The 12,947-nt window shown below is 37.6% G+C and overlaps 1 protein-coding gene across 1 annotated transcript in view; it reads left to right on the top strand.

Moving 5' to 3' along the window:
* The window catches only part of IPMK (inositol polyphosphate multikinase), a 37,188-nt gene extending 32,290 nt beyond the window's left edge, over positions 1–4,898 (top strand). Inside the window, exon 6 of the mRNA XM_056120483.1 lies at positions 17–4,898. Within this exon, the coding sequence (XP_055976458.1) occupies positions 17–639 (623 nt within the window). The 3' untranslated portion in view covers positions 640–4,898. The remainder of the gene's footprint in view (positions 1–16) is intronic.
* Positions 4,899–12,947: the final 8,049 nt, after the last annotated feature.

The raw sequence follows: 12,947 nt of genomic DNA, 5'->3' as shown, positions 1-12,947 counted from the left end.
GTTTTTCTTTTTATAGGAGTCTCCAGGTTTTTTCATAATGGATACTGTTTAAGAAGAGATGCTGTTGCTGCCAGTATTCGGAAGATTGAGAACATTCTGAAGTGGTTTGAAAGCCAGAAGCAGCTTAATTTTTATGCAAGTTCATTACTCTTTGTATATGAAGGTTCATCTCAGCCACCTACTACAAAAATGAATGAAAGAACTTTGGCGGAAAAGATTTTGTCCAAAGGACAACTCTCAGACATTGATGTACGAGAGTACAATAATAACTTTCACGTGTTAGGTTCCACAGCAAATGGAAAAATAGAGGCTACAGTCGGCAAAAACTTGTCCAAAATGTATGCTCGTCACAGAAAAATGTATCCAAAAAAGCATCACAGTCAAACGTCATTGAAGGTTGAAAGCATTGAGCAAGACAATGGGTGGAAAAGCATGTCACAGGAACATTTAAACGGAAATGTGCTCTCCCAACTGGAAAAAGTTTTCTACCATCTTCCCAGTGGTTGCCAAGAGATTGGAGATGTAGAAGTGCGAATGATAGATTTTGCTCATGTGTTCCCTAGCAACACGATAGATGAGGGGTATGTTTATGGGCTAAAGCATTTAATCACCGTACTGCAAAGTATTTTAGACAATTGAATGCTTTACTGCAGTCAGGGCAATCATAATGAGAAACAGGAGGTAATATCTCTGCACTTGTAATGCTATGTAAAAATTTGTATTGTGAGTCTGTAGTTTATTTGTCTTTATACTTTTGGTAGGAGGGTTAACTTTTTTATAATCTTACTCAGGAAAACTAATTACTTGTTCATTAGAATACTATGAAGAGTAAAGAAACTTAGAAAGGTTGAGCAGGGATTGTGGTGGTACATGGCTTAAACATGTATTTTGGCTCAAACAAAATGCAGACCATTGAGTTATTAAGAGTTTCATTTTCTGTAGCCAATTTATTGTGATATTTCTGTCCACCAACCTTAACAGTGAGGTATATCTATAATCATTACATTATTAGAACACTTTCAAAAATCTAGAAAGCACAGGTATTGCTATGTCTGAAATGGCTAAACCTGGAGAAAATTCGCTCCAGGAAAAGATACCATTTAGATTTTATATTAAAAGTTCAAACCAGCATATTAGAAGGTGCTTCTTAGTAAAATGATCTAGAATCACTGCATTCCAAGAATAGATTTCCCTTACGTTTCCATTTATAAGCAAGCATATTACAAAATTAAATTTCATGTAAAATGGGTACAACAACAAAAGTCTTGAAATTAGTGTCACTATTCCTGCCAGGGTTAAAAAGAGAGCATAATTGTAAGGAACAAACTCGTTTTTTCTTTATATTCTTTCATTTGGAAGGAAATCAGTATATGTAGTATCTTATGAGAAGTATTATAAACTGTACTTTTACTAACTGCTGCTTCAAAAAGGTGGATGATTGAAGTTTTGTCTTATTTCTTAAGGATCTTCTGAAGGTTTTTTCCTTTAAAATTTTATTTGTTTATATGTCCCATTTAGCTAAGCAGTAGTATAAATATATGTTGCCAAAATAATGTTTCTCAAAATTCTAGTATGCAGTAAAGGACAATATTCATAATTGCATTATCAAAAATGCTTTGTTTAAATTATCGCATCATTAGTTTGATGATCTAAATTTGCTTCTTTTTCACTCAGACTCTGAAGCAGTTTATGTCTTATTTCAAGAAAGAAATTATAATTTCTTAGAGGGGAGAGTAATGCTGTTTTTGAAAAGAATTAGATTCTTTGGATTACCTACATTTCAAATTCACTATTTTTTTTAATAAAAAAACTGGTAATTTTTTTCCAGAAACATTTCAAACTTTGATTTAAATTTGCAAATATTTTGGTGCTTGATTGATCACTTGCACTTTGATTCACTTAATAATACATCAAATTAGAGATAAGTTTTACCCTGTTCCTAGAAAATTATGAAGTATTAGACTGCCATCCTCTTTTTTTTTTTTACCCTAAAATTGCAAATAAAACTTTTGAATTAAGCACTTTGTTGTTATGGAGGAAAGCATGACAGTTTTTTTCTTCTCACCTTTCCAACCCTTGTCTGGGGCACTTAGTGAATTTCCTGAACACCAAGTACCAAATGGCTTAATCCTATGCTTAGTCGATCTGTTAAACCGGAAAATATATTATATGTATCTTGTTGCAGAATTTAGCAAAGTTTTGTTTATTACTTTATTGACTGTTTTCTATTGGGTCTTCATATTTTTCTCTACTGCCAAGTTATTGTAGCTTTTTTCTGGGACATATTTTGACTCATTAATGGTTGTGTTTTTCAGTTTTTATTTTTCTTCTACAATATAGACTTCTGTTGTTGTTATTTGAATGGTGGTTCAACAAGTCTTAAACTCAAATAATTAAACACTTTAATCTTAACTATAAAAGAGCCTTTTTTTGTATGGGATGGTAACAGCTATGTCCATCAAATTTAATAAAAGTATTACCAGATATTTTGCACATTTTAGCCCAATAAAGTCTGAATCAACTGTTCCAGATTTTTTTAATCCATATTTGGAAAAAGGGTTTGTAAAATCAGTGTCTTACCTTTTTACAGGAGGTTATGTTTTATTGTAATGAAACAAGCGCTTTGATCTTTTGATTTTCAGGGATGGGATTAACATTTATTCTGTTTGTTTACATTTTTATCACTGTTGTCCAATGTCATTTTATGTTTCATATGGTCATTTTACTATCTAGTCCAGTGATTTAACATTATGCTGAAATTTACCAATGTGGGGATGAACGATCACTATTCATGACGCATATATAAACATGTAAATGTTTACATCATAAGGAAGCATAGTTTGGGTTCAAAGGATTATCACAGTTTCCCCTCTCCCTGTAGGAACTGTAATGGTTTTAGGGTATTTCTTAGGGAACACATTCATGAACAGAAAATTGTGTCTAGTAACTAATACATTTCTGAATAAAAATTTAAATTGTAAAATAGTTTTATAATAAATATTTACATTAATTGATATTTTAATATGGATAAAGGTTGCATAGATTCAAATAAATTAAAAATTGATAAATGCTAAGTATTTTATCTAAGTAGTTTTTCAAGAAACAGTTGTGAGAATACATATGAAATGACTCTACCGTGGAGCTCTTATTTTCAACTCAGTCTTCATTATTGGTTGTTTTATGTGTCTGAAGAGACTGCTGTGTTTCTCTACACTACAGTTTGCTGTTGTGGGGCTTTAGATTGTACTCCGCCAGACAAGAACTTGTTCTGAAATTTGATTGAGTATATTTGCTATGGTATGATTTTCAAGATGATGTTTAATTTCATCTCTATAGCGACTGTGTATCAACATTATGACGGTCAAGAGATTGATGTCCAGAGATGGTCCAGATGTAATTTTGTTTCACTCAACCAGAGGACAGTTGTTCCTAGGGTTCTGGATATTGCAGAAAATGGTAGAGCAGTGGAAGATTTTTTTCTTTGTGAAATGACAGTTTTATCCACTATCTTAAACATTGTCTTGATTGTAGTGCCATTTTTCTCTTAACTGTTTGGGAAAACGTACTTTGCTTTCAAAGTTGTTTACACTGCCTCATATTTATCTTCCTCACCCAGTGCCTTTAACTATGATTTGGTATGTTTGTAACCTTCTTTATCCGCCTCTTACATTCTATCTTGTTTTCACATACTGGATTTCCTTTAAAAATTGTTCATTCGGTCATGTGAAGAGGTGGCAGTTGTCTGTTCATGCTTTGGAAAAGGGAGTAGAGTTGCCTGCGGAGACAAGGCCTCCTCGTGTATTCAGAAATAATTACTGGATATGTTTACCACATGCCGTTTTCAGTCCCTGGATATACAGTTGTAACCAGACAAGTCCCTAACCACTTGCAGTGTTCTGTCTAGATGGGATGGGGACAAAATTAAGATATATGGGGAAATAGGAGTTTAAGGATTGTAAAGTTAGCATGGGTATTTGTGTAAAAACCAATGATTGAGTTGAGATGAAGCAATTTGCAGTATGTTAAAGAGGTGACGAATAATGCAACATTATTATCGCTATTTGACTTCTAAGTTTAGTGAGTATAGTTAGCGTTAAAAGGCCTTAATTTTCATTATTGTTGAAGGTACGTTTTACTTAGGCTATCCATTTAGTGTAGTGTTTTAACACAACAGTACTGTGAAAAGCATTTCAATACATATTCACAAGCAAATTACTGCACATTTAAAAAAATTGTCCTCTTTAAGTGGTATTTTAAATTTGGTAATGAATTAAGAAATTCCTTTTTGACTTCAAGTGATTGTATTGTTACTTTAAATAATTGATAATACTTTAGGAAGGTTTTGAGTTAGATTAAATCTTTATTTTGCTAGCATCTAGTAAGAGGGAAAAATAAGACTCATGCAACTAAACACATTAAAATACACTTTATAAGAAATTTAAAAATTGTTCAACTTTGACATAATTGAGGTTAAATTTTGGCCTGGTGTTCACTTACAGTATATAATAACAAGTGAAATAGTCTTAAGTATGATGTATGATGTGTGCACAAAGACACTTTACTATGGGAGCTGTACTGGAAGACTTACGAAAGCATGTGAAATTGCACCTAAATTGTGTTATTAGTGACTATGCTAGATGTATTGTACTTGAATGAATGTATTTAGTCTAGTCAGAGTTACTTTGTGTTAAGTGTCTAATGTTTCTTTTTTAAAAAATACATGTTTGTAATTTGTACAACTGGGGGATATTCGTGGACTGCAGGGGTTATTGTCAATGTGTGATTTGTGTTTTTATTTTATAGAATCATCTAATGTGATACACCAATTTTTATAAGTGATATTTAGATAATTCTAATAACTGTATATTTGACACCCTATTAAAATGTTTTGCATTGGACCTTTTCTTTCATTAATTGTATTATGCTCATACACCCAGAGTAGTTACTAAGTAGCATTCATTCAGCACAATTTAAGTACATGTTAGGTACTAGAAACTGGAAATCATTAAGGATTCATAGTTAATTAGGATAATAAAAACAAAATAACTGGTACATGGATATTTTTATATCAAATGGACTACCGTCATTGGAATCAACCTAATAGGAATGGAGTGTGGAGATACTGATTGAGCTTTGAAAATAATATACTGTAATTTTAAAACTTCAGTCAGTTTATTTATTTGGCTTTTGAGCCTCATCCAGTGGTGCTCAGGGCTTTCTCCTGGCTATGTGTCCAGTGCTCACTCCTGGTGGTGCTCAGGGGACCATATGTAGAGCTGGGGATTGAGCTCAGGTCTGCCACGTGCAAGGCAAACTTCCTAGCTGCTGTACCAATGTCTGGCCTGCTAAGATATTTTGACATGCGATTGTTTAATCAGTGACTAAGCTTTCCATGTTTGTTAACTTCAAAGAAGAGGATACTACTGCGTAGCTTTACCAGACACTTTTTGAAGATTTTGAAAAGAGAACCTGCCTGTCTCCAACCTGTCCAAATGGGCAGTTTCAGTTCTCACAGCATATAAGAGGAAAAGAAGTGTGATGTAGAACCCAGCAATTGTAAGTTAATGCAGTCATTTTTCTTAAGCCATCTCCTTGAGACAGTTTCTTCTCTTAAGACTGTCTACTGAAAATAGTAGGTGTTCCCATCACTACACTCTCATTACATCGTAGAGAACTGGAGTGTTTGCGCAAGCAGCAGGAAGCTTTGCCTTCTATGCGGCTGACCGGGTTGGATTCCTGGCACCAGGGAAGATGGCAGCCATCCAGGAGAGCACTGTGAATTCATCTTTGAGGCTTTTGCACAGGTGTATAAGACCTTAATCTGGATTACTGTGGGCCCCTGTCAGATGAGTGTGTCGGGAAGTAATCTTTTGTCTCACAACAAAAGAAAGCAGCTAGATTAACCTTGGTCCCCTTTAGTATCTAGAGAAACCAAGTAGTGGAACTGCCACTGCCACTGGTGTATCACTGAGACCTCCTATCGCTCCTTTGGCTTCCTGGTCAAGTGAGTCAGACCTATGATTATTGTAGATGTATTAAAGTTCCAGTAGACAGTCCACTGGCTTATATATTTAACTTTTTTGGGGGGTGAGAGTGGAGACTTTCAAGTGGCTCTCAGAAGGCCCAAGGGCTCTTTCTGGAAAGTCCTGGCCAACAGGGCTAGCAGTTTATTTCTTAATTCAAATTTTTTGGAAGCAAGACAGTTTATTGAGACTTATTTTGAGAGATGTGAAGGAAGGAAAAGGGAGAAGTGTGTGTTCAAGAGAGAACACAAGCTTCTCCAGAGTGGAGATAGGTAAGCAAGTGAGATACGGGTTCAAGGGAGAACACAGGCTTGAGAAGCAACCCCATTTGCTTTTGGGGCCATACCCAGTAGTACTTGGGGTTCACAACCGGAGTTTTCACTCAGGGATCACTCTGGGCAAGCTTGGGGACCATATGGGGTGCTGAAGATTTAAGCTGTGTCAGCCGTGAGAAGGCAGATGCCCTGCCAAGCGTACTATCAATCCACTCCCTGGCCTAGCAGCTTAGTGAGGAACCGCTTTGGTGGTGCTTGAGGGCCTCCATAGCTGCAGTTGGTGATGCGTGGTCAACCACCTTAGGGTCAGTTACATGGAAGTATGCACCTTGACCGCTGGAGTATCCTACAGCCCCTTGGTCACCGACTTAATGTGTACTGAGTGATTTAGGGCAAACCACTTTTTGACACTGGACAAAAATATTTGTGAGAAAGGAGTTTTTGATCATTAATGTTACTTTAATTTTTTTTCTTTTGCCTCTTTTTGTTGCTATGTAGGTGACCCAGATTTGCACACGCTTGGGCATGGGAGATTGCATGCTCTGTTGTAGATTGGAGGCTCTCAAACAGCAGTGTTGTTGGAGAGTGCTCAAGCGTGTGAACTGGTGTCAAGAGTACTGAATTTGTGCTGCCAGCCTGCAAGTAGGTCTCAACCAATGATCAGTCCCCCAGTTCCTTGAAAGAATGTTTTGAGTCATGTTCGTGTTGCTTGCAGCTCAACAAAAGAAAAGATAAAAGAATCATGGTTTTGACCAGTATGTCCAAGTTACTTTACAAAAAAAAAGTTGCCTATATTCAGTAAGAATTGTTGCAGGAGGTGGGGGGGGGGGGGGATTCATTAATGAAGTGCAAAAAAAATGGAACTACAGAGGAAGTAGAACAGGTAGGACGCTTGCCTTACAGGGGGTCAACCCAGGTTTGATGCTTGACACTGTATATGGTTCCCTTAGCACCAATAGGGGTGATCTCTGAGCGCAGAGCACCACCAGGAGTAACCCCTGAGTAATACCAGGTGTAGCCCCCAAACCAAAGTACAGAGATATGTTCCTACTGGGGAATGACTAGAGAGCCTATATCTACTCTTAAGGGAATGAAATAAAGATTTGAAGTATTCTCAAGCATATATGACCATTAAAAAAAAATCAGTTTCCTTGTATCATGACGGTCACGGTCCTCTCGTTCATCGATTTGCTCGAGCGGGCCCAGTAACATTGTGAAACTTGTTACTGTGTTTGGCATATCGAAAACGTCACGGGGAGCTTGCCAGGCTCTGCTGTGCGGGTGAGATCCTCTCGGTAGCTTGCCAGGCTCTCCGAGAGGGGCGGAGGAATCGAACTCGGGTCGGCCATGTTGGCTGCGTGCAAGGCAAACGCCCTACCCGCTGTTCTATCGCTCCAGCCCTGTATCATGACATATAATAAAATTACATTTTTAAAAAATTTTTATTAGTGAGACATCATGAGGTACAGGTGTAGACTTACAAATTTTTGTGCTTGGGTTTCAATTATACAATGATCAAATACCCATCCCTCCACCATATTTTAAAAGTACACTTTGATTTTTTTTGGTCTGTTTTTTTTTCTTTTTGTTTTTGGTGGAGAGAGTGAGGTCACACCTGGCAGTGCTCAGGTTTTTGTTTTTTTTTTTTCTGACTCTGGGCTCAGGAGTGACCCCTGGCAGTGCTTGGGAGACCATATAGAGTACCAGGGAGTTTGACCAAGTTCACCTCATGAAAAGGCAAATGCCTCGCTGCCTCTACTATCTTTCTAGCCCCAGCCTACAATTTGATGTTCTTATAGATGTATACACCCTTGAAACCTTCAGCAACATCAAGATAGTGAGCAAAATAATGGGCTGCAAAAATTTCCTTGTGCCCTGGTAATTCTGTTTGTACCTTTTCACTGTCCTCCTTCACCTCCATCACCAAGAATATGATATTCTGCTTTTAAGTCACTATGCATATAGAGATATAGGTAAATGATACATTAAAATCACCTATATCTCTACCTATTAATTCAATGTATGTGACTTCTTTCCCTCAGAATAATTACTTTGGGAATATTTCTCTAGTTGCTGGTACTACCGACTCTACTGCCTCTCTAGCTCTAGTTTTTGCACTTTATAAATGAATCTCTTTTCCCTTGTAAGAATTCTTATTGAATATAGCAGAGTTTTATTTGCAAAGTGATATGGTCTCAGGGATTTTATGATGGGTATGTCCACACAGAGTCCATAGGTGCACAGTCCCCTGTTTTTATGTTTACATTTATTAAGATAAATACATAGTGAATGAAAGCAATTTCTTTTTAAATGACAACTTTATATTGTATTTTTTTGTAAAGCACTTTTTTTAAGCCTTCTGGGTAACACCTCCTGGCTCTGCAATCAGGAATTACTCCTGGTGGTGCTTAGAGGACAGTTTGGGATGCCAGGGATTGAACCCTGGTTGGCAAATACATTCCCTGCTGAACTATTGTTCCAGCCCCCTGTAAAGCACTTTAAAATTGATTTGCTTTAAGATCCCTGCTTGACATATCAGACATTCAGTTTAAATAATTAAGCAGTTTTGCTGAAGATATTTGATTTGAGTTCAAACAAACCCAAACACACCATACTTGACTTACTTATTTTTTGTGATTTTTATACATCTTATTTTCATAAAGTAGTTCACAATAGTTCATTACAGGTAATATTCAAACTCCCACCCCAACAGTGAGCTTCTTCCCACCACAATAAGAGGGACATGTGTGAGGTTGTTGTATTTCATTCTGGAGCCATTTAAGCCTGTATATAAGAGAATACAAGCAAGTATGTTAAAAACCAAACAAATGACAAACACACCATAATTTAAAGAGAGCTGAGTTCCAGCTCTGAGTTAGCTATGAAATTATTTAGACATTGGTTATGACATACTAGTTGCTTTTCCTAAATCAGGAGAGAATATTAAATATTATAAGTGCAGTTATCTACAACTTAGTGGCCTCTAGTTTACTGAAAATATTTTGAACTTTCATTATTGATGCACCACTGCAAAGTCATCAAATAACATCATTTAAAATAGGTTGAAACTGAACAAGAACAGAAAAATTTAGATTGTATTTCCATATATAGATTAAAATGTATTTTCATATATGTTAAAACATATTTGCATATATGTTAAAACTTCCATATATCTTAAAATGAAGAAAGAAGCTGCTTATGTGCACAAATTTGTAGTTTTATGATGGACATATTTTCAGCTGCTTTCTGTCTTGCAATTCTTTTATTGCAGTTCTCTGTCTTTTCTCTTTGTCTATTTTTCTGTTTACTTTTAAAACATTAAAAAATTGCATCTCTTGGGGCTGGAGTGATAGCACAGTGGGTAGGGCGTTTGCCTTGCACGCAGCCAACATGACCGACACAGGTTCGATTCCCAGCACCCCATATGGTTCCCTGAGCACCACCAGGAGCAATTCCTGAGTGCATGAGCCAGGAGTAACCCCTGAGCATCGCCGGTGTGACCCAAAAAGTAAAAAAAAAAAAATTGCATCTTTTTTCCTCTCTTTAATACAATGGACCATAACTGTCAAAGGAAAAAAAAGAATGGTAGATGATAGAGTCATGGATTAGACTTTATTTTTATTTATTTATTTGGGGGAAGATTGGGATATATTCAGTGACGCTCAGGGTCTACTGGCTTTGTGGCTCAGTGGTCACTCTCTGCGGTGCTGAGTGGGAGAGACCACATGCAGTAAAAGGGATTCAACTTGGGTTGGTCACATGCAAGACAAGTGCCCTGTCTTATCTATAGTCGTACTCAGCATTGAATCATACAGTGCTGGAGGTCAAACCTAGCGTTCCTGCATGTAAAGCACCCGTGACAGCAATGTGAGTCATCTCTCTGACCTGATAGAATCTTTTTGAGAAAACCAACTTTGAAGTAAGAACCAGATTTGTAAGATCTTTTTTGCCACATTTTAGTTTCTACAGACTGGATCAGCTCCTGCCTATGGACTAGGATCAGAAGGTACAACAGAAGTAAGTATGACTCTAGCTTCAAGTATCTACCAGAGAGGTAGAGACACAGACAGATAAAGTTAGTGTTTGAGCCCACTTTTCCAGATGAGGAACTTGAGGGCACATCTCATTAACATCATCCAATGACGTGTAGTCAGTATTAGACCTAAGATTTGGGTCCAGATCTGGTGGAGGCTCTTCCCCTTAACCAGTTCTCTCTCTTCTCTATATATGAAAACACAATTTGTTCATCTTGTAGTGACACAAAGCTCCAAAAAATCCCCTCATCAAAAACAGTCTTGGGTTCCTCTACATGTTCTTGTGGACTGAAGAAAAATATATAAAACTTAGAGAAACTGGGGCTGGAGCGATAGCACAGCGGGTGGGGAATTTGCCTTGCACACGGCCGACCTGGGTTCGATTCCCAGCATCCATATGGTCCCCCAACCACCGCCAGCATTAATTCCTGAGTACATGAGCCAGGAGTGACCCCTGTGCATTGTCGGGTGTGACCCCCAAAAAGAAAAAAAACACTTAGAGAAACTTTACTAACACTCCTCCATACTCATCCCCTGCCCATATACAAGAGGGGTTGTCTCTCTGTAGTAGAATTTATTTTTCTTTTTCCCAAAAAGAGAGAAAAAGTCTGGACTTATTAATAATAAGTCCAGACTTTGAATTGAATTTTGTTAACTGAACAGAGACGCATAACTTAGGGCTAGTTCTATTCAATAATAAATAGAAGTGGTCCCAAAAGGTGGGAGGAAATTTACTGGGAAAGAGATAATAGCTGTAACATCTGTCTAATAGTGAATGTCAGAACACAGATTTTTATTTGTCAAAGCTCTAGAAACTTTTTGAATGATTGCATTTTTGTACATGATCTATATTTCAATAAAGCTGACTAAAATTAGCAACAGAAAGAGTGGTACTTCCATGTCAGCAACAGAAAGAGTGGTACTTCCAATTGTCCTATCACAGTTGCTCTTTTGCAAAACCATTTCTTTTTGTTTTCATGGAAACTATGCAGTAGAGTCCTGGCAATAAACAGTATAACTGAAAGCAATTCACTGTTTTCCTTATCTCAGCTATATATTTTTAGGATATTTCTATTTTAATATCCTTTGCTTGAATTTTGGATTGTCATTCATCAGTTATTACAAGAGACCAAGTCAGAAGGCAATGCATTTAAATTTAGTTTTTCCTAAGAACTTGCCCTCTTAATTTTTTAAAAAATAAGTGAATTGAAAAACTTTCTCTTCCTTTACCTAGAAAGGGTTAGTCACTAAATTAGGAAAAAAGATGGGTTCCTTTCTCATGAACTATGTTTTTATATGGTTGTTCTGGATATTTTACAAAATATTTTTTGGGGGGGTCACACCCGGTGATGCACAGGGCTTACTCCTGGGTCTGCACTCAGGAATTACCCTTGCCGGTGCTCAGGGGACCATATGGGATGCTGGGAATCGAACCCGGGTAGGCTATGTGCAAGGCAAACGCCCTACCCGCTGTGCTATTGCTCCAGCCCCACAAAATATGTTTATACTAATCTGTGGTTTAAAGAGGACAAGAAGCAGCCACTATTTATTGTGGACTGACAAATCTCAGACACAGTACTTATTTTTTTCTTTTTCTCTCTCTTTTTTTTTGATTTTATTAAATTACTGTGAGATAGTTACAAGCTTTCATGTTTGGGTTACAATCACACAATGATCAAACACCCATCCCTCCACCAGTGCACATTCCCCACCACCAATATCCCCAGTATAACCCCCCTTTCCCACCCTCCCCCTGCCTCCATGGCAGACAGTATTCCCCATAATCTCTCTCTACTTTGGGGTACTATGGTTTGCAATACAGACCCTGAGAGGTTATCATGTTTGGTCCTTTATCTACTTTCTGCACACATCTCCCATCCTGACTGATTCCTCCAGTCATCTTTTTCTTAGTGATCTCTTCTCTATTCCAGCTGCCTTCTCCCCTTTAAAAGCTCATGAGGCAGGCTTCCAGCTATGGAGCAATTTATCTGTCTCGTGTATCTACTGTCCTTAGGAGTCAGCCTCATGTTATGTTGTTTTATACTCCACAAACGAGTGCAGTCCTTCTATGTCGGTCCCTCTCTTTCTGACTCATTTCACTTAGCATGATAATCTCCATGTCTATCCATTTATAAGCAAAGTTCATGACTTCATCTTTCCTGACAGCTTCATAGTATTCCATTGTGTAGATGTACCAAAGTTTCCTTAACCAGTCATCTGTTCTTGGGTTGTTTCCAGATTTTGGCTATTGTGCAACAATGAACATATAGGTACAGATGTCATTTTTACTCCAGACACAGTACTTTACATGCTTTTTTAAGGGGTGGCTGGGGGAAATTTCCAGCTGGTGCTCAGGAGATTCTCAGTCAACCTGACTGTGGTTCAATGCAAGGGACTGAGGGTGTGGTGCAGCTCAGGCCTTATGGTGTCGCAATTACCTGAGCCACCCTGACAGTGCTCAGGAACTTCCAGAACCACTTTGGTGGTAGTTTAGGGCTTCCAGGGATGCATCTAGAGATGCTTGATGTTCCATATAGTGCTGAAATCCAGAACAAGCATATGCTGGGAATGTGCTCTAACTCGTATCCCTTAACCCCAATCTATTGTTTCTTTTT

Source organism: Sorex fumeus, unplaced genomic scaffold, assembly GCF_029834395.1.
Source record: "Sorex fumeus unplaced genomic scaffold, SorFum_2.1 ptg000043l, whole genome shotgun sequence".
NCBI classification, from domain to species: domain Eukaryota; kingdom Metazoa; phylum Chordata; class Mammalia; order Eulipotyphla; family Soricidae; genus Sorex; species Sorex fumeus.
The sequence above is the reverse complement of the archived record's forward strand: the minus strand, read 5'-3'. Positions and strand labels throughout refer to the sequence as shown.